At 42.7% G+C, this 21,391-nt stretch overlaps 1 protein-coding gene and 1 long non-coding RNA gene across 3 annotated transcripts in view; one reads left to right on the forward strand and one right to left on the reverse strand.

The window, feature by feature from the left end:
• Positions 1 to 70: 70 nt before the first annotated feature.
• HKDC1 (hexokinase domain containing 1) overlaps positions 71 to 21,391 on the reverse strand; it is a 40,818-nt gene continuing 19,497 nt past the window's right edge. For both annotated transcript variants that reach the window (XM_006212892.4, XM_072971400.1), the window contains 11 exons: positions 20,013 to 20,168; positions 18,692 to 18,925; positions 17,848 to 18,152; positions 16,090 to 16,235; positions 15,890 to 16,009; positions 11,618 to 11,713; positions 11,343 to 11,442; positions 9,630 to 9,813; positions 7,597 to 7,752; positions 3,654 to 3,887; positions 71 to 1,003 (listed from right to left, as the gene is read on the reverse strand). In XM_006212892.4, coding sequence (XP_006212954.1) covers positions 856 to 1,003; positions 3,654 to 3,887; positions 7,597 to 7,752; positions 9,630 to 9,813; positions 11,343 to 11,442; positions 11,618 to 11,713; positions 15,890 to 16,009; positions 16,090 to 16,235; positions 17,848 to 18,152; positions 18,692 to 18,925; positions 20,013 to 20,168 — 1,879 coding nt within the window. In that variant the 3' untranslated portion in view covers positions 71 to 855. The remainder of the gene's footprint in view (positions 1,004 to 3,653; positions 3,888 to 7,596; positions 7,753 to 9,629; positions 9,814 to 11,342; positions 11,443 to 11,617; positions 11,714 to 15,889; positions 16,010 to 16,089; positions 16,236 to 17,847; positions 18,153 to 18,691; positions 18,926 to 20,012; positions 20,169 to 21,391) is intronic.
• Positions 3,877 to 9,420, forward strand: LOC140699320 (uncharacterized). The gene is made up of 3 exons (XR_012077383.1): positions 3,877 to 4,096; positions 7,516 to 7,724; positions 8,953 to 9,420. It is a non-coding gene; the product is annotated as an uncharacterized lncRNA (long non-coding RNA).

Raw genomic sequence — 21,391 nt, forward strand, 5'->3', positions numbered from 1 at the left:
TCAACCAACAGAGCATGAAGTTGCCAAGTGAGCCTCCCAGATAAAATATTAATACTTCAAGCAAAGATTCTTGGGAAATCAAATAAGTTTTATTCATTTACTGGATTTCATATACCTAACAGTCCTTAAAACAGCTATCAGCAGCAGCAACACAAACCACACGTAAAATGATAACATGTGCCCCAAATGGAAGCACCCCCCATCACACACATGTATTGAGAAACAAAAATCCTACAGGGTGCTAATATAACCCACTCTAAGCATGAGAAGTTTCCTACAGGGCTCCCTAGCAATCAACCCTTCTTCATCCTGGCGCTGAATACTCCAAAGTCTTTGCTCTCTCTTCATACTTGAAGTCAACATAACAAGCTAATGACAAGTCAGATTAGATCTCCAGTTGATTACATGAGCCCCTATCCCTCTCAAATGTGCATCCACATGTGGAAGGTCCAATACTACAAGTGATGGCAGAAGCATCCCAGTGGGGAACTCAGCCAGCCAAGCCACACAGGCAGATCGTGTATATGTTTCCAAGTCCAGCAGCCACAGGACCACAGAGAACTAACAGCTCAGGCCTTAACTGAAAATTTGCTATAAAGGCATCTCTTGGGCCCAACGTTTTGATTTTATAAGTTGGCCCATCTTTGGTCCAAATATGCCAAATAGAAATGTCATTTAATGCCCTTGAAAATGAGTAACAAAATGCTAAGAGTACCCAAGAACCTGGGGTTCTCTTTCGGCCATCCAGAAGCTGAAGTCAGTCAGAAGCTTGCCTGTCGGTCCCTGACCAACTCATTGGCCAGAGGAAAGGCTGGTCAGTATCCAAGGCTCATCGGGCCCGACCCTGAGGGGTTCCTAGTTCTCCTTCCGTGCCTGCTGTAACCTCTTGGCCACAGCAGTGATCAGAGCTGCTCCCTTTCCACTCCCATCTTCTGACAGCATGAACGTCACATCACATTGAGGGGCCAGTTCTTTTACAGTTTCCTGCAATATCCGAGAAAAGCTACAAAAAAGAGAAAGAGAAACATCATCAGCATTTAGTTGTAGCATGTATCGGCACTTTGTTCATTTTATGAATAATATTCCATTGCACAGATGTACCATATTTTGTTTATCCATTCATCAGTTGATGGTGAGAATGTAAATTGGTGTAGCCATTATGGAAAACAGTATGGAGGTTCCTCAAAAAATTAAAAATAGAACTACCATATGATTCACTAATTCCACTCCTGGGTATTCATCCAAAGAAAACAAAGGCACTAATTAGAAAAGATATATGCATCCCTATGTTCATTGCAACATTATTTACCATAGTCTAGATATCAAAAGCCAAGTATCCATGAATAGATGAATGGATAAAGAAGATGTGGTATATATTCAATGGAATATTATTCAGCCATAATAAGAATGAAATCTTCCCATTTGCAAAAATATCGATGGACCTATAGGATCCATTATGCCAAGTGAAGTAAGTTAGACAGAGAAAGACAACTACTATGTGATTTCACTTACACGTGAAATCTAATAAAACAAAGGAACAAAGAAAACAGAAACAGAGTTATAGATACAGAAACAGAGTCATAGATACAGAAAACAAACTACTGTGATCGTTGGAGGCAGGTGGACTAGAGGGTTGGGCAAAATAGGTGAAGGGTATTAAGAGGTACGAACTTCTAGTTATAAAATAAGTCGGGGATATAATGTACAGCATAGAGAATATAGTCAATAATATTGCAAAAAATTTATATGGTGACAGACAGTTATTAGACTTATTGTGGTGATCAATTTATAATGTATATGAATGTCAAATCCCTATGTTGTATACCTAAAACTAATATCATATTGCATGTCATCTATACCTTCATTTGAAAAAAAAGATTTGGGAAGTTGCTCTCTTTACAACATTGTCTTCCAATCCATTTGCATGGGATATCTTTTCATTTATTTAGGTCTTCTTTAGTTTTTTTTCAATAATATTGTGTGGTTTTCAATGTACAAGTCTTACACTCCTTTTGTTAAATTTATTACTAAGTAATTTATTCTTTTTGATGCTATTTTAAATGGAACTGTTTTCTTAATTTCTTTTTCAGACTATTCATTGTTAATGCACAGAAATGCAACTGACTTTCTATACTGATCTTAAATCCTAAAACCTTGCTGAACTTGTTTATTAGTTTCAATAGTTTTTTCCAGATTCCTTAGCATTTCTACATGCAAAATCATGTCATCTGCAAACAAAGACAGTTTTACTTTTGCCTTCCCAATATGGATGCCTTTTCTTTCTTTTTCTTGCCTAACTGACTTTGCTAGACTTACCCTTGATTTTCTCCTTGAGGTCACATATTTTTGGTCTGGTTTCTACAAACCCCTCCCTTGAATCAAGGGAGACAAACCACCTTCCCGAGGCGGTGCCAGAAGAAGTACAGAGGAGGAGTGGCAAGAGTGGACATCCTTGTCTTGTTCCTAATTTTAAGGGAAAAACATCCAGTGCTTCCCCAGTGAATATGACATCAGCTGTGGGTTTTTTTTTTTTTTTAACATTTTTTATTGATTTATAATCATTTTACAATGTTGTGTCAAATTCCAGTGTTCAGCACAATTTTTCAGTCATTCATGGACATATACACACTCATTGTCACATTTTTTTCTCTGTGATTTATCATAACATTTTGTGTATATTTCCCTGTGCTATACAGTGTAATCTTGTTTATCTATTCTACAATTTAGCTGTGGGTTTTTCACAGCTGCTTTTATCATGTTGAAGTTCCCTTATTCCTCGTTTGTTGAGCGCTCTTATCATGAAGGGCGTTAGGTTTTATCAAATGCTTTGTTTGCACCTATTGAAATGATCATGGTTTTTGTCCTTTGGTCAAGTCTTGGTTCAAAGTGGGAGGCTTGTAAGAACCATACCAAAAATATGTGACCCCAAGGGGAAAACCAAGTGAAGACATCAGTTATTTTGGATAATAAGTCAGCATCATAAGAAGGGTTAAGGATCAAGGATTACAGTGATAAATTGTTTGTGTATACATTTCAGCATGATTGAAAATTTTCATAAGCTTGCTAATACATCTCTTCATTACCAAAACAAAATGTAAAACATTAAGCAAAAATAAAAGCTTTCATCACTGAAGTTTTTGTGATGTGCCATGCACCCTACAGACACTAACTTAATTCTCACAACAATCTATGAGGTAGGTATGATTTTTGTCCATCATTTTACAGATAAAGAACTGAGGCTCAAAGAGGGTAAGAAACTGGCCCTGGACTTCCCGGCTTCTAAGTGGTGGAGCCAGTATTCAAACTCACTCTTAATCCTTCTACCCACTGACTCTGAACTCAGACTTGACAGATGCTGCATGCGGTGCAAAATATTCAGTTGTCATCACTCCCCTGTGAGGTCAGGTGGGACTGTGTAGTAATAACCACTTGTATTTATTGAGCACTATGAAAAGCACTTTACATGTATGAACTCACTCAATCCTAAGCAGTCCTGTGAGGTAGAGGTTATTACAACCTGCCTTTTACAGATGAGGAACCTGAAGCTCAGAGAGAATGGTGAACATGCCCACATCATATCACCAGGAAGCAGAGCCAGGGGGTCCACACTCAGACTCAGCAGCCTCCCACCCCCGCCTCTTTGGAGCACTCACTGCGGGTGCAGCTTGTACAGGGTGCCGTCCACACCCACAGTGATCTTCAGGTGCTCAAGCCCCTGGTCTTCCCTCCTTTTCTCCACAATGGCGGCCAGGCCAGCGCCGTAGAGCTGGGCTGCCCGCCGGGACACTGCTCCACACACCTCCTTCACCACGATGCTGTCCTCACATGTGCTGTCCAGGCCGAGCTGCTGCAGGATCCTCCTGACCTGGAGCAGGGCCAGCCGATCGCTGCGGGCAAACAGAGCAGGGCATCAGGACTTGCTTCTTGGGGCCCTGGAACCCACTCCACATGGCTCAGTCCCCCATGCCTAGATGCCCAAGCAGGAGGGAGAAGAAAATGATGGCAATAGCTAAGCTGGAGCAGAATGCCTTAGAAGCTAAGAGTCAAGAAAGTCTGCCACCCCTGGGGAAGTCCAAGCATGTTCAGAAAATAAAGTGTGAGTGCCTCTTGTGTTAAGCATAGACAAACCTATTATCTCAGTAGGAGTTATTAGATTCAGCAACCAACACATCAGGTACTCATTTTTTAGAAGAATCTGAGGTTCAGAGTGCTAGAAAGTTGCCCACAGACAGTAGAAAGCAGGAATTCAAACATTCACCTTCCTGAGCCAAGTCTGGCCTCTCTCACTGAGATGCCAACTGCTGATACACTGGCACTATTTAATGGAAGCCAACTTTCCTTCTGTTTAACTTTTTCTGATTCTCTGCTTTCTTTTCTCATCTGGATTACCAACCATGAGGGTAAGACTGTATTCTCAATAGTAGCCAGCATAGGCTGGCTGCGAACATTCAGAGGGCAAGTGAACAAATGAATACACAATGTACAATCAGCACCTTAGTGAATGGGAACCCGCTAGGACCATACTTGTATGCAGAGAAGCACCTGTCGTGGCGACAGGCTGGCCTTGAGTCAAGACCCTGTTTATCTCACGTTGAACTTACAGAGCTCTGACTCCCACGCTAAATGGTGTGAAGTTCTAGTCTTGACTGCGTCAGGCAACACTTAGGGAAGAACGGTGTTGTCAGGTGAGAACAACTTAGAAACAATCTGTACGCCACGTAGTGGAATTAGCACGTAAACGGTGGTAGAGCCGGACTACAGAACCCTTTATAGACCTGAGAGTTGAATTTGCATGAGAATATTTAATGCTATGGAAAATGTTCATGGCACTTTAAGTTTAAAAATACATCATAAAATACTACGTGCCATATGATCTTGGTTTTTGGGTTTTTGTTTTTTAATGTTTGTCCTTGTACAGAAAAACAGAGCAGAAGGAAAGCTATTCAGATTCCAGTAGGGTTATCAGTAATTCTTATTTTCTTCCTTTTACTCATGAATGAGTAGTGTATGGATAGGAAGAAAAAAAAAGGATTTTCTTTTAGTATGTATAAAAATAAAACCTGACATTTTTTCCGCAGTCTAGCCCTTCACAATTTACCTAGTTCTTTCATGTACATTCCCTTACTCACTCCTCAGAACAATCCTTGGGGTTAGGTAGAAGACAAATTATTTATCCTCTAAAGAAGGAAATTGGGGTCCTGAAAGGTGAAGGAATCTGCCTCACACAGCACAAACAAGTTAAGTGGCAGAGACAAATCTTAAACTTAGGCTCTGAGACTGTAAAGCCAAGATTCTTCTGAGAATCACTGTCCCATCTATGCAACACCACGCTTCGAAATGGGCTGCAGTCAGCATAGCGCCCATCAGCTTCCAGCTGGCTCCAGGTGAATATGGTTTTCTTTCTATTCCATGAAGGTTAAATAAACCACAAAAAACCCTGTAGAAATCAAAGCATCTAAAGCAGACACCTGTTGCAAGGCAGAAGCAAATATTCCTGGAGGCATAGAGGTCCTGCCAACCAGGAACAACTTTCTTTGTATTCACTCCAAAAAACGCAAGGCAAAGACAGGTCAATCTGCTTATTTCTTGCACCTGAGGGAGACATTATTTTCCCCCACAGCAAAATGATCAATTGCCCTCTGGTCATCACACTGATGACTTTTAACTTGCACTTTCATGTCTGATGGGTTAAAGACCAGATCCCACCCCCCCCAAAAAATGCCAAACATCTGTTAATCAATACTTCAAAAACACAAAATTGCTGCTGCAGTTACTGTTCCTACCACCATCTCCTCACACACGGAGAACTCCCTTGCACCAGCCCATCTGATGTCCCTTATTAAGCACACTGCTCTCGCTTTCTCTCTTTTTTTTCCACTGCTCTCTTTCATACAGAGTTTTCTTTTTTCCCCAAAGTGATTTTTGGCTTGCTGGCATCTGACTACAGAGATCAAGAGAATTAAATGAATGAATGCAAATTGAGAGACATTCCAAACACGAAACCTCTGATAACATCCAGTGATGGTATGAAATGTAGTAAAACTGACACATCTGGACATAACTGATGGTGGTGGAACTACTTTCAAAAAAAAATTGTGCCCATAGGGAAAGGCTTTCTTTAAACAAATGCTTCTACTCCTAAGGAATAATTCATGAGATGCAAATGACTATGTGTGTACAAAAAGGATAATTATAGTGTTACTCAGAATTGCAGAAATCCAAAAATTATAAGCTAGGCATCCTATACTAAAGCGGAAGTTTGGTAAATTATAATATAGCAACATAGTGTTACATTATACAGCCATTTAAAATGATAATTACAACAAAGAGTTGATATGGGAAAGCTTCTCTTTCTAGAAATAATCCAGCTAATAAATGCAGAAAGAGTGATAGCATTAAATTATCATCATTTTCCAATCTCTAGTGAAATCATAGATCTGGGCAAGGAGCATCAATGACTGCTAATATAGAAGAGATAGACAGGTAACTCAATGCCATGTATGAAATAGTCGCATCTAAAATTTAATGCTGAATCCAACAGTGTATCTGGGTCTAATTATGAGTTTGCAGGAAATACAAGGGACAGAGGAAAATGCTAAATTCTGCAGTCAGCAACATCTAAAACACAGGAAAGTCACAGGATAAAATGAGAGTTTCTTCATCAGACACATTATGAGGGGAAACAAGATTAAAAGAGATTTTAAAAACCTATCAACTAAATGCACTGACCTTGTTTGAATACTGATGCAAACAAATGAACTGTAAAACCATTATTTTTTTGGCAATTTGGAAAAGAGGAACACTGACAGGATATTTTATGAAATTAAGGTTTATCATTAGCTATTTCAGGTATAGTGATGATAATGTGTTTTTTTTTTTTGAGGACTCATATTTTAGAAAAACATTTTGAAATATTTATAGATAAACTGACATAACATGTGGGATTGATTTCAGATTAACCCAGTTTGGGGGTGGGCAAAGCAGAAGTATACAGCTATAAATCCAGTTTAGCCATGAGTTGATCATTGTTGAAGGTGGTGTTAGAAACATCAGGTTCATTTTACTATTTCCTCCGCTTTTGTATATATTTGAAACTTTTTATAATAAAAAATAAAAACCAGAATTATAAATGAAAATCTCCAAAGACAAACAGCATACAGAATGATGTGCCATGTGATTGCAATTACGAAAACATGTTTACACACATTCAAGAACTTGAAAGGGAATATAATATACAAAAATCAAAATAGTTGTATTTAGTAGTGAGCACGTGGGTGATTTTTTTTTTAAAGACTTTTCTTTCATACTGTGGACACATCATCTTTTCAGGAACAAAAGAGGATCATTGTTTAGCCTAAGCTAACTCCTGTGTAACCATCTAGGAACCTCGGGGCCCAGGAAGCTGCTGGCCCCTCAGCTGGGTGCTGCAGTCCTGAAGCAACTGGAGAGAGGGAGCAGCCCCAGGAGGCAACCCTCTGCCCAGCCAGGCCCTTACTGTTTGTTTTTAAATTTCAGATCTGCTGGAGCCTGGAGTGACAGCAGCACATTCCAATTAGGGCCGCTCACACTAAGCAGGTGAAATTGATCACGAGTCACCTTTCAATCTGAGACAAGAACTTAGTTTCAAAGATGCCCCTGGTCCGGAGACGTTCTGAAATCTGCCCGCGGAAGAGGAGACCCTGTTTGGTCAAGTCAATCAGGATCTGCCGCACGATCTCCCCCAGGTACATCCCACTGGTCATTTTCTCGTATCTATTTGGAGAAAAGGGATAAGATTGGTGAGAGCAGGCAAATGAGTGCTGGTGAATGGTTCCTGAAAGATTCACAGGTCAGAGTGTGGAAGGCATGCCACTGGCATCCACTAGCTGCCTGGGTTGGAGTGGGTCAGAGTGGGCAGCAGGCCCAGAGAAGCACATGCAGGAGACCGCATGATGTGGGAAAGCCAGGCTTGACCAGGGAGCCATGCTGACCAGGAGCCAGGTCTGCCACATATTAGCTGAATGACGTGAGCAAGCACCATAAGCCATCATCTCTAAAACAGAGAGCAAAACACTGACCCAACAAGACTTGGGAGGCAAGCGTCTGGTGCACAGTAGGCACTAAGCAAAAGTGAGTCCCTATCCTGGCCCCAAAGCTAGTACTCCTTGGCTTTGTATCTGAAAAAATCTGTTCCACTAGAAATCTTGCTCCATAAGGTAACACATTTAAACTGTCTGCACACACTGAGGGTGATCTAAAAATGTTAGCCCCCATCCCCGTTTCTACCAGGCTGTGAGCTCCATGACAGAAAGAGTAAGAGCAAAAGGATCCTTATAACTGACACTCTGCCCAGGTATGTGTGACAGTATTAATAACAATGATGCAGAGCAGGACTGCCACTGCCTGCAGGGTCAAATGGAAACCTGAGTGTGCCTGAGGCTTACATGCTGGACCTGTGTTCTCTTAACTGCTCAGGACCTCATCAGTCTAAGGAACCAACACTTTAGACAAACAACAGTGACAGAAGGCAAATTCAAGTATGTTGCTGCCTTAAATTCTCACCCCAAAAATGTGACCCTCCAATGGATTCAGACACAAAACTTGGATGTCCCAATTTGGGATTCAGTAATAAGGTCCCTTGTTAAGTTTCCTTGTGTTTTGGTCCCGGGTTCAGCTGGGTTTACCACAGCTCACCTGCCTCCCAGCTACAAAGACTAGTGCCAAGGAAAAAGAGGGACCACCAGGTCTGGCCTTGGTCTTGTAAAGCCTCTTCCTTCTCAGTGTTCTCAGTTCAACAGTCAGTGGCCCAGACATGCCATTACCTTTCCTACCTGCTCAACTTTTCCACTTGGATATCATCCATCACGATAAATCTATATTTTCATCTTATTTTATATGGTAAGACACTGTGTTTAGTTGTGACAAAGACCAAATGGCCTGACAGTAAAACATTTACTATCTAATCCTTCACAGGAAAAGTTTTCCAACCCCTGATGGATGGGCCCAGGCTAATGATCAATTGCCAGCTTGCTAGCTCTATCCTTATCTACCCACTTCTCTCCTACTCAAGAAGGCATATGAGAATGCAAGTGAAAACGTACTGTTTTATTTTTCTTTAAACCGTTCATTATTTTCAGTATTTTTAGTATGATTAGCAATTGGAATACACCACACAAGTGATTGTGACCCATGATAGGACATGATATCAGGGCTGAGAATCAGGACTCCCATCCATCACCCCCTCAACAGAGGTCACCAACCTGGTAGCCTGCTCTTGAAAGACTGAGGATGTTGACCTCTAAATTGGACCTACTAGAAGCCCATCCTAAGAGGACCCACTAAGTCACCATGCCCTTTCTCTGTGACACCCTTTCCACAGTGAATGGACTTTTTGACAGCCTCTGCCTCATTTCCAAAGCTACCACTAGACCCTATGGTATCTTATGGTAATTAGAAGAGGGTACCCCTTCTTTCTACTTGTTGGAAACTTGTTATAACATTTTGCTTTTGTTCAAATAAGACACTTCACTGACATCTGATGGAGAGCTAATAAATAAACAAATGATAGTGTCTGTAATATGAAAATGGCACCCCCTTAGATCTGTGTATACTGCACAACCTGCATAAATGTACACATCTACCCTTCTCACCTCTGTTTGCCAGGATTCAAGGACCCCTCATCCACCTCCTTGTCATATTGGGTCCGGATGTCATCTATGCAGCCATTATCTCCAAATCCTCCCCACTCTGTGTTAATGCACATCTTCCCTTCATCCCCTTCCACCAGTTCAATGTTCCTCATCTCCTCCATGTAGCACATGTTGCTGCCTGTTCCTAGAAGGAATCATGAAGGGACTTTAGTCTTCAAAAGACACCTCTAGGTTTTAAAGAGCCAGCAGAGTACAGTGAAGAGGAATTTAGGTTTGGAGTCAGATATAACCAGATACAGATTTCAGCTTTACACTCATAGCTGGGTGACCATAGACAAGAATCTCATCTTTCAGAGATCCAATTTCTTCATCCGTAAATAGGAAATAACACCTGCCTTACAGATTTGTTATAAAGAAAAAAAATGAGATGTTTGTAAATTTCCTCCACATAGAGTTAGTACCTGTGATATTATCCTCCTCCTCCTCCTCCTCCTCATCATCATCATCATCACTATTGATAAGCCATAAGTACGCAAAGTGAGCTTCCAAGTAGTCAGAGCTGGAAAGGATCGTGAGGAATCATCTAGTTGTGGATAAGTAGACATTTGGCATCTGTAAGCCACCCTCTTCTCCCTTGTCATTGACCTGGTCTCAGAACTATTTTCAACACAACAGTCCAGGCAATTATGTTTATTGGGGGGGGTAATTAGTTTTTTTTTTCACTTATCTATTCATTTTAATGGAGGTACTGAGATTGAACCCAGGACCTTGTGCGTGCTAGGTATGTGCTCTACCACTTAAGCTATCTCTCCACCTCCCAGGCAACTATTATCTTCAATTAAACAAGTCTCACCACTTCTCCCTCCTAGATCTAGCCCAATCCCTCCCACAAATAATGAAACTCAAGCCCAGACAGAATAAGCAACCTGCCCAGGGTCACCAAGTATATGAGAGTAAGAGTGAGATGAAACCTCTTACTGGGCACTGAAGACTTCTCAATATATCCCCATCTCCTTGTTGTACATACTACTCACCTTCAGGAAGCCCAGACAACCAGCTGGAACAATTTCCCCAGACTCTGCTATTACACAACCTGTGCCTGTCACTTGGAATGCCCATTATCCCTGTCTCCACCTGTTCAAATGCCACCTGTCCCCTCACCTCTTCAAGGAGTCATCCCCCTCGAATCCACCCTTGCCCTTAATCATTGTCAGACTTTCCTCAAAGACCCCTAAAGAACCTATATCACATCTCAGAATACTCCCTTCTCCTCTCCTAGGTTTCTTTCCAACTCTTCCCCATCCTCTGTACCCTGGCAGCCAGAAGAGGTCAGAGACCAGAGGAGGTATATGTTGGAGCCAGCATGAAAATCTAACTCCCTCAGCCCTAGGCCAACATTATCCAACTGTGGTCTCCTTCCTCCCAGGATAATGTGCTCCAAGGACCTGATTTGAAAGTCCTCTCTTTCTATGTTATTTTTATCAGCAGAAAGGATAACCTTGGCTCAGGACCCTTAAGGAAAAAGATATTAAGTAATGAGTTGGGAATTAGGAGAATTGGAATCCCAATCTTAACTTCATCTCTGCCTTGGACAAAGCTGACTTCAGAGCCTCTATATAATTGAACAATGGCCCCCTGCCCTTCACTGTGTTAAAAGGGAAACTCCAAAAGATCAGATGGGAATAGGCCAGTGAGACATGCCTGACCACTTACCCGCAATCAGGCCAACCTCACAATTAGGATCTTCATAGCCACAGGTCATCATGGTCCCCACTGTGTCATTCACAACTGCAACTATGTCCAGGTCAAACTCCTGCAAAGGAAGCAGCTCTACTGTAAGTGATATGTGCAGGTCAAACAGGCTCGGGAGGGGCACATCAGCCCAAGGCAGGCAGAGGCCAGAGTCACAGGGCTAAGTGTAGGATGGCAGAGCAAAGGGGCCGGGGGAAGGGGCAAGGTCAGGCATGAGCCTCAGCACCATATCATACATTTCTCCTCTTGATGGCTTCCCTGAGCATGTCCACCACGTCTTCCCCTTCACAGTCAGTGGCCTTGAAGCCTTTGGTCCACTCAATGAGTGTTCCCTGAAAGAACGGAGGGGAATTTCGTTTGAGCAATAGTTTGCTGGGACCATAGCACAACCTTAGCATCAAACAGATGCAAGGCATTAGAGCTGACTGCTGGACAAATGTATGTGCTTTTGACTGTGCTTCCATCTCTGCAGCCCTAACACCAGGCCCACAGGCGTCACAGAGCATGATGCTCAGACAAGGCCCACTGCTGAGTGGAATAATAGCAGCAATTCATATTTATCAAGGGTCAGCCCATATTCCCTGGCCATGACTGCACAGAACAAAGGCCACTTCTAATTTAGCCAATCAATCACATCTTTGTGATTTAAGATAAAGCTACAAAATATTCATCAAAGCATTATTTCACAGGAAAAGCAAGAGGCATCTATCATTCCAACAGTATGGATCTTTCATCATGTACATCAATATAGAAAATGCTAATATAGCCATAAAAAATAATGCTGTAGGAGAACGTTAGATATGGAAAGATGTTCACCATAAACTGTTAAGTGAACTCATGTTAAAGCAAATTATTCTATTATTCTTTTAAAATGCCCCCAACACACACACGCTTAAATCTGGAAAAAAGCCTGAAACAATACATACACCAGGGGGTAGACAGTGGTTCTCTCCAGGTACAAGATTACGGGTACCCTTTAGTCTCTCCTTTTTGTTTGTCTATATTTTCAAGTTTTCCCAAAATTAGCATGTATAATTTTTATAATACGGAGAAAAAGTATTTCTGATTTTTAAAAGGTAGAGCAAGGTTATACTGTTGGCCTGAACCAAGGGTTAGTCTAGCCTCAGACTCCATAGCCTAGAGCTGGGGGAGGGGGACGAGGGCAGGTAAAGCTGGGGCGTCTAGACCAGGAGAGCTCCTGGGATAGGAGGGGTGGCCAGCAACTCTAATGGCAGCACCCCCAACCCCAGGGGCTGAATGGCCACCTCACTCTGAGGCTCTCAGCTCCAGTCTCCCCCTTCTTCTCCACAGTCCTTGGGAAACTGGGACTTGCTCTTTTCCTGGTGAATATATGTAGAACATTAGAGATTCACCTGATTCACCCCCAGTTGAAAAATCTCTCTTTCTTATTAGTTGCAATTATACAAAAGTCATTGTTTTAAAAAGTCTCTCTTTTTAAAATAAACTAGTGGTTACCAGAAGGGAGATGGCTAAGGATAGGGGCAAAATAGGTGAAAAGGATTAAGAGGTATAAACTACATAAGTTACAAGAATGTAATGGATTGCACAGGGAATATAGTCTATATTTTATAGTAACTTTGTACAGAGTATAATCTGTAAAAATATCCAATTACTATGTTGTATACCTGAAACTAATATAATATTGTAATATGTATGTTCATTTATGACTGAAAAATTGTGCTCTACACTGGAAATTGACACATTGTAAACTGACTATAACTCAATAAAATAAAATTTAAAAAAATATAATACTGTAAATCAACTATACTTCAATTTTTAAAAAGTCTCTCTTTTTTCTCGCCAGCCATCAGTGGCTTAGCTCCCAGCTGTCCACTGATCTCCCCTTCTTCTTAGCTGTATCTTCATGAACTTTTCAGAACTTCTGAGAGAGGAAGCCTAGAGGCCCAATGTCCTAGGTCAGGAGGAGCAGTTATGTCCTGATGCCCGTCAATCATTCAGGACACCCACTGTCCACGGTCTGCACATGGCTCCCCCTTCCCTATGTGTATTAATTTTTAATGGCAGCAGTAATACAGGAATGCACGGTCTTTATAAAAAAAATTAAAATGTTACTGATAAGGACAAAGTCCTCTTTAACTCCCCATCTCCCCGAACTCCTCTATTATTAATCTGATATGAATACTTTCAGACTTTCTCTCTGCTTACATGTATTTTTTAAATAAATAAATTTATGGCATGTGTGGACTACTGCAATTTGTTTTTCTCACTCAGCAATATATCTTTTAGACAATTCCAGGTCAGTTAATATGGAAAATATTCCTCAAATACAATTGTACAGAATTTTTAAAATCCACAAAACATACCTATAAAATACTGTTTTTATCCCCATTTTTGAAATGAGGAAGGCAAAGGTGCAGAGAGGTTAAATAACATGCCCAAAGTCACACAGCCAGCAAGTGCAGACGCCAAGACCAAACTAACTAAGGCAACGTGGTTCCAGATTCACATTTTTAAGTACTGCACTCTGTTGCCTCCCACCTAGGTAGGTAGTATCTGTAACACTTAGAACGATGTCTGACACAGAGCAAGCACTATGTCTGTGTTTGTTAAGTAAAAATCAAGTAATTGATTCCATATGATTGATACATCATAGTTTATTTAGTCATTCTCCATTGCCAGACATTTGGGTTATTTCTAATTTTTCATTGTTAAAAAGTGATGCTGTAGTGAACATACTTGTTCATTCCTCCTGAGGTACGTTTGAGAAATGGAATATTGAGAAGTCGATCTGCTGCTTCTTAGCATTCTAGCATTTTTAATTTTGAGAGCTCTAGCCATATTACCAGATAATTTAGCCTTTTGAACCCCTTTCTCCCTGTTCTCTGAATGATTGGGATGGACGTGGAGGGTAGACCTGGTGAAGCGTGTGCTTTCACGGCTTTTCGTGGCCCTGGAGACTCTGTTTTAGTTCTGATTTTGGACCTACCCATCAGACAAAACTGCATGCCTCAATTCCCTCCTATGAAAAATGAAATAGCATAGAAAATAGAGAAATGTATGCATACAAAAAGGGTAAGTACTCATTTCTTGATTTTTTTTCATTATATGTATCTAAATGTACTGTGCATTATAACCAAAATGGTCCAAAAACACTGGGCTCCACAAGGGCAGAATGCAAAAGCCTGGGCTCTCAGGCCAGCATCCTGGGTTGGCCCCTCTACCATTGTTTATAGATATGGCCACCTGGACATCTTACTTAATCCTATGTGCCTCCATTTTTCTTAGCTACAAAATGTTGATTATAGTGTGTACACAGACAATAGAATGTTATTTAGCCTTAAAAAGGAAGGAAATTCTACAGGTATGACCCTTGAGGACACTGTGCTAAGCGAAATAAGCCAGTCACAAAATGACAAATACTGTATGATTCTACTTATATGAGGTACCTAGAAACAGAGACAGAAAATAAAATAAAGGTTACCAGAAGTCTGGGAGAGGAGCAAATGGGGAGTTATTGTTTAATGGGTGTAGAGTTTCAGTTTTGGATGATGAAAAAGTTCAAAAGGTGGATAGTGGTGATAGTTTCACAACAATGTGAAGGCATTTAATGCCACAAAACCATACACTTAAAAAGGGTTAAAGTGGTAAACATTGTATTTATTTTACCACAATAAAAAATGATAAAATAAACCAAAAGTAGTGTGTACATCATGAGGACACTGAGTGGATTAGTCAAAATCTTGTCAAATCTTTGGTGCCATTCTTCTTACTGTCATGAGCTCCCTGGTTGACTTGCTGTGCTGACCAGAGTTCTCCCCATAAACTGAGGAGTGGTGTTCTGCTTTAATGCCAGTCATGTAAGCTTGGTTGACATAAGTTGATTAAAGAGCAAGACAGAGCATTCCATTCTCCATGAGCTGGTGAATGGTGTACTTATCCAAGAAGTCCAAGAAAAATCTTGTGATATATGTTTCTAAATTATTATGAATAATTTATTAAAAATCATTATCCATGATGTTCTTCAGTGTCAGCTGAGTAAGTGTCTATGTGATAAATTCCTCCTGAGATTCTAATACCAAGAAAGAAATGCATTTCTTCTGATACGCTGGTAAGATTTTATTCATCAGACAATAAAACCTCTACAACCTATTGTGTTTCCCTGTTTACGCTGGCTGTCCAGGAAGATACAGATAATATTACAGACTGTTACAGAGTTATAACTGGCCTTGACTGGTCATCACCTCTTCCTGTCTCTTGATAATATGATTTGACCTTTCTTTTAACAGTACTCTTATGCATGTGTCCCTTTATTGTATACTACCCTAAATTATTTTGCAAACTTTAATCCAAAAGACAATAACAAAAATGTAACATAGTAAACAGAAAAATTTTAATGATCCAAATTCTAGATCATGTCTCCCCAGCTGCCCTGAACCTGAGACCCCTAAGTAAAATGAACAGTGACTCAGAGTTGCCTTGAAGTTCCCAGGTGTAGGAAGGAGGCCCACCAGGCTGGGCTGTCTTACCTTGTCAATGCTCGCCTGCCTGCAGGGAAACGAGAATGTGAAGCCCAAAGGCAGCTGGGCCCCCTTGAGGCCCATGTAGTCCAGGAAGTCGGCGATGCACTGCACGATGTGGTCAAACAGCTGCAGGAAAAGAGTTGCAGTCATCCCTGGCCTGCACTGTTACGGGGTGGCAGGCTGGCACTTCGGAGTGCAGAGTTTACCTCCTCACCGGTGCCCTGCATGATCTCCAGGGGGATGGCAAAGATTTTGTTGTATATTCGCACCGACCTCCATCCACTTCTGATCTTCACCAGGAGGACCCGGAAGTTGGTTCCCCCCAGATCCAGGGCAAGGAACTTTCCTTTCTCTGTGGTAGAGAAAGTGGGGGCTGCATCCACCAGCATGTACCGAGCAGGGCCTTGTGTGCAGGCATTGGGAGGAAGAGGAGACACCAAAACAGAGCAGACCCAGAGCCTGCCCACCTGGGCTCATGGCCAGAGGGGTACAGCAGTCACTGAGCATAGCCTCAGAGCACTGGGCAGGAACCCTGAGCCCATGTGAGGCCAGCCTGCTTTTCTTGGTGTCTGGTAAGAGCCCCACATGATACTTATGCTTGAGGAGCCTGAGAGTGAATCCAGGCCAGGCTACCCTGACTACAGTGGACCCAGAAGGTGCTTCCATCATGTCTGTAGGGCCTATAGGACCTGCTCATCACAAGCATGAAATGGTTCTTCTGTCCTGTTCTCCTCTTCCTCAGATTCCCACACCCCCACCTGATTAATAAGAAACCATATCAAGTCCAACCCCTATTACTGTCCAGGACCCCCCAGCGCAGCACCTCTCACTTCTCTGACATCGCAGAGCATCGCAGCCTGTTCCATGTAACCCCTCACGTCCCTTCCTGCTCACTCACTCTGTTCTAACCATGCTGGTCTTTTTGCTGTTCCCTGAATTGCCTGAATTTGCCAAAGACCTCACTCCCAATGAGCTCTCTTACCCCTTGTCCTGCTCAAATTTTCTTCATACCCCTGTCATTACATGGCATCCTTTGACGTTTATTTACTGTCTGCCAGCCCAACAGAACATAGGCTCCACAAGGATAGGGACTGTGTTTTCATCTCTACTCTGTCATCATGTCTACAACAGAGCCTGACATGCAGCAGGTGCTTAATGAAACTCTGAGGAATGAAGGCAAAATGATAAAAGGGATGAAAGAATGAATAACTAAATAGTGTCTTTTACTGCTTTCATTTTTTCCCCCAAGTAGACTTGAAGGATATTGGCTCTGGAAAATATATCGTTGAGACATTCCAAGTACAGCTGTGTGACCTTGACTATGTCTTCTAACCTCTCTGAGGCTCAGTTTTGACACTTATAAAATTGGAATCATTCTCTATGTAACATACAGAGTGGTTGTGAGAACAAAATGAGATTAAAGGTTCAAAAGCAAATTAAAGATATGAAGCATTGTACAAAGGTCATTATATCTGGGTGAGGCCCATGAGATTCAAATTGGTGGAGTAACTTGTCTAAAGAACTGACTCCACTGTTTCATGGCTCCTCTTGGCTGAGCACAGAAGACCAGGAGAAAGATCAAGGGTCTGAAGTCTTGGGCAGAGTCAGGGGGAGAAAGTGAAGAGAGAGGAGAGGAAGAGAGCCAAGCCCCAGGACAGAAGAGAGCCAGAGAAGAGGGTGGAAGACAAGCCAGACACTCCAAGTGTCCAGATGGTAGTTCCCCAGGGGACAGCATCTGGGTCTTCACACACATGTAACCTAATTTAGGTATTCTTTCACTGCCAGTGCCTTGGATCAACCGAGCCAAATCGATTCAGAAGAGTACTAACTTTCTACCCAACTCTCCCTCCCTCCATTACAGACATGAACCCAAGTCTCTTAAAACAAAAAACCTAACTGGATTTAAGGAGTTTTGATGGGAGCTCTGGGTGGCCCATCAGAGAAGGGAGCTGTACTTGGCTCACCTGTGCCATCTGGCATCCCACGGACATAGGTGGGCAGCATCTTGACTGTGGCCAGTGGGTGGGTGTCCCTCTTCAGCCCATAATCGAGCTCAACACGCATCTTGTCCTGCACACCCTCAAGTTGCTCTCGAGTCAGCTGGAACAAAGCCAGCACCTTGTCAATCTGCTTCCGCTGGGCTTGCACACGGGAGGCCACTGCTGTCACCATGGCAGCTCCCTTGGTGCTGCCACTCTCTGACAGCAGAAAGCGAACATCACAGTTTGGGACCAGTTTCCTCACCACTTTGTGCAGGCGTTTTGGATATCTAAAGACAGGAGTGAAGGCAAAATATGAAACAATCATAAAGGCCCAGGCCCAGTCAATGGGAACAAACACAGGTGTAGCAATGGAACGGGGTCCTGAGGAGCCCTGCTCCCTCCTTCTGGGAAACTCTCATTTCTCTTGTGTTTTCCTGCCAGTATGCTTCATGTGAACTTGGCAACCTCTGCCATCCCAATTTTCCCCCATTTATAACTGGGTGTATCTTACTTTCCAATCTTACCACATAGTAAGTATTCAGTAATAATGGATAGATGGATGTATGGATAAGGACATGGATGGATGGCCTTGCTACTCAGACAATTGGCTTTAGCAGAGTACTTCTCTAAGAATGATCCCCCAAAGCAACCCAGCCAGCTAGATGAATGTAATCTCTGAATTCACCCCTGACCCTATAATCACAGAACCATAGAAGCTGGTTGGTTCCAGCAACCCAGAGAAGCAGCATAGTTTAGAGAGAACACTGGGACTCTGTTCCAGGGGAGGCTCATTTGCAGGGGGTGTGGACCCTCCACCAGCACTCACTGCGGATGGATCTTGTAGAGTGTGCCGTCCATGCCCACCGTGGTCCGAAGCCGCGCCAGCTTCTTGTTCTCCCGCAGGCGAGTCAGGATGGCTGCCAGGGCTGCTGCACAGAGATTAGCAGAACGGAAGGAGACGATGGTGCAGACGTGCTGGACCGCGATGCAGTCGGCTTCCGAAGGCTCCAGGCCCAGATCCGTCAGGATCTCTCTTGTATTGGCCAGGCCTTCTTTATACCTGGCCGGGGGATAAGAATGAGAGGACCAAACTTCTCTATCCCCTGGGATTTCCCTCAGAGAGCCAGCATTCCCACCTCTCAGGACTGTGAAAATAAACAGGCTGGCACATAATCGTATAGTAACAACAATTTCAACAATGGTCATGATAGCCACTGTTTATCGCACACCCACTATGCACCAGATGCTTGTTTAAGAACTTGACATGTATTAACTCACTCCTCACAAAAATCCTGGTGGAAGTATTGTCATTATCCTATTGTACAGGAGAGGGATCTGAGGCACAAAGAGGGTAGGTAACTTGTCCACAGGCACACAGTTAGTAAGCGCAAAGGCCAGGATTTGAACTCAGGCAGTTAGAGCACAGAGCTCACCATTTAAGGCACCCTGTACTACACTGTCTTTCATAGAAACTCAGTCTCTGCCAAGTTCTGCACAAGCACAGACTCTGGGAGTGCAGACTCAGGGAGCTCACCCTGCTGAGCTCAGATTCTAAGCTGACTGCAAAGCTCAGGGCAATGCCACGGTATCTAAGTCTGAGGAGAGGATCCTGAGTTGACTGGGGCTAGCCAACTTCAGCAGTCAGCTCCCCACTGCAGGGACCTGTGTGTGAGGCCTCCAATCACCAAAGCCAAAGCCAGTCACCAACTGCACCAGGTAGAGAAGGCTCTTTGCTCTAGCAGTTGTTCTTACTTTGGATTCAATTCATGACCAAGGATGCCCTGATATTATAAGAAAACTGTATGAAATGTACATTTTGGGGTAAAGGGTCCAGAACTTGAATCAGATTCTCAAAGGGGTTTATGGCCCTAAAAAAGTTATGTCACTACTTCAGGGAGGAAGAAGGCAGCAAAACATGAGGGGAGGGTAGACCTCTGACAGCAGAATCCCTGGCTGATGAAACCAACAAGGAGCCACATGTGAGGCATTGCTAACCCACCTGAAGCTCTGCCCAGGTCTGAAATCGTCCTGGTGAAGAAGGAAGATCTGGTCCCTCTGTGCACCACTCCCATAAGCACACCATGCCTTGTCTGCCCACCCTAATCCTCTGCAAAGTCAAAGTGAGAGGGACCCTGCCAAAAGCTTACTTCTCCATGGCAGCCACATGCCGTGTTTCAATCTTGCCCTTGATGTGGAGAGCGGAGGATTTCTCGCCGCCAAACAGGAGGCCTGCCTTGGCCATCTTCAGCAAGATGAGCCTGACGAGTTCACCCAGATACAGGCCGCTGATCATCTTCTCAAACCTACAATTTGGTGAACAGATAGGAGGCAGCAATGTCTTTGATTACGCACCATCCATTCCCAAAGCCCATGAGCCATGGCCATGGTCAGGACTACGAGTAGTGAAAAGGCCTCTTCACAGGTCAAGAGGCCTCAGTCTCTGCCCCAGCTTGGGGTGCTCCTGGGAGCCCACTCATCCTCTCTGAGCTGCATTCTCCTCACCTATAAAAGGGGAAGACTAACCTAGAGGAAATCTAAGATTCTTTCCTGATCATAAAGTGCCTGATTCCAAGAGTCTTTATCTCAAATCACCCTTGGCCATGGGAGTGCCATTCTCATGCTAGGTATAAGAAATCTCAACTTCAGAGACTTCAGCTACTTTCCCAGGATCACCAACCACAACATGACAAATCCAAATTTCAAATGTTTCCAATTCCTATACATGTTTCTGTCCAAGAGAGAAAGATGCTGTGTCTGTGAGATGGGCTTGGATAGACCCAAAGAGCCCCAAAGAGGACCAAAGAGGTTCTACAATAATGTGGATGAAATATCCTGCCAGGCTACCTACACCTGGACTCTCAGTCTGCATACAAGCAATTATTAATTGTTCCCCAAATAAACTACTAAAAATAATTTTTATTCTGCAAACGTAAGATGTGAAATCAAGAATAATCTGTTTCCTAATCAAATTTATGTATTTCATTATAAAAAGTCTTAAAACACTGCAGAAACAGAATACAATCAAAAGAAATCCAAGTTGGGTTTAGGGGAGTGGAATTTATTTTAAGTGAAGTGGATGGAGTGAGGATGATAAAGTCCAAAAAAATGGGAACCATGTCCTTGGGCTGTGACAGCTCTGTGTCACCAGTGAAATGGGTATGTGCTGGGGAACAGGTGCATTCAAAGCAGAAATTTGCTCCCCAGCTATGCAATTTTAGTGTTTGAGTGGTTTCTAGGAGGTACTTAAAATATTTATTCACCAGGGCTTCTTGGGAAAGCAGTTTTCCAGGCCTGGGGCTGGGAAAGTACACAATGAGCCTGGAGCATCTTATTGTGTCAGAAAATAAGGACGTATTTAAAGTGTGATGCAAACATGTCAAGAGAAGACAGGGACTAGCTTGAAGGAGTTTCCACTGGCTAAATCTGAAAAAATGTGAGCATCAAAATAAATAATGATAGGAAGAAATTATAATGCATAAAGTAAAAACGTATCCATATTAGTATAAATAGATAACTGGAGAGTTCT

This window comes from Vicugna pacos, chromosome 11 (assembly GCF_048564905.1).
Source record: "Vicugna pacos chromosome 11, VicPac4, whole genome shotgun sequence".
Classification (NCBI taxonomy): domain Eukaryota; kingdom Metazoa; phylum Chordata; class Mammalia; order Artiodactyla; family Camelidae; genus Vicugna; species Vicugna pacos.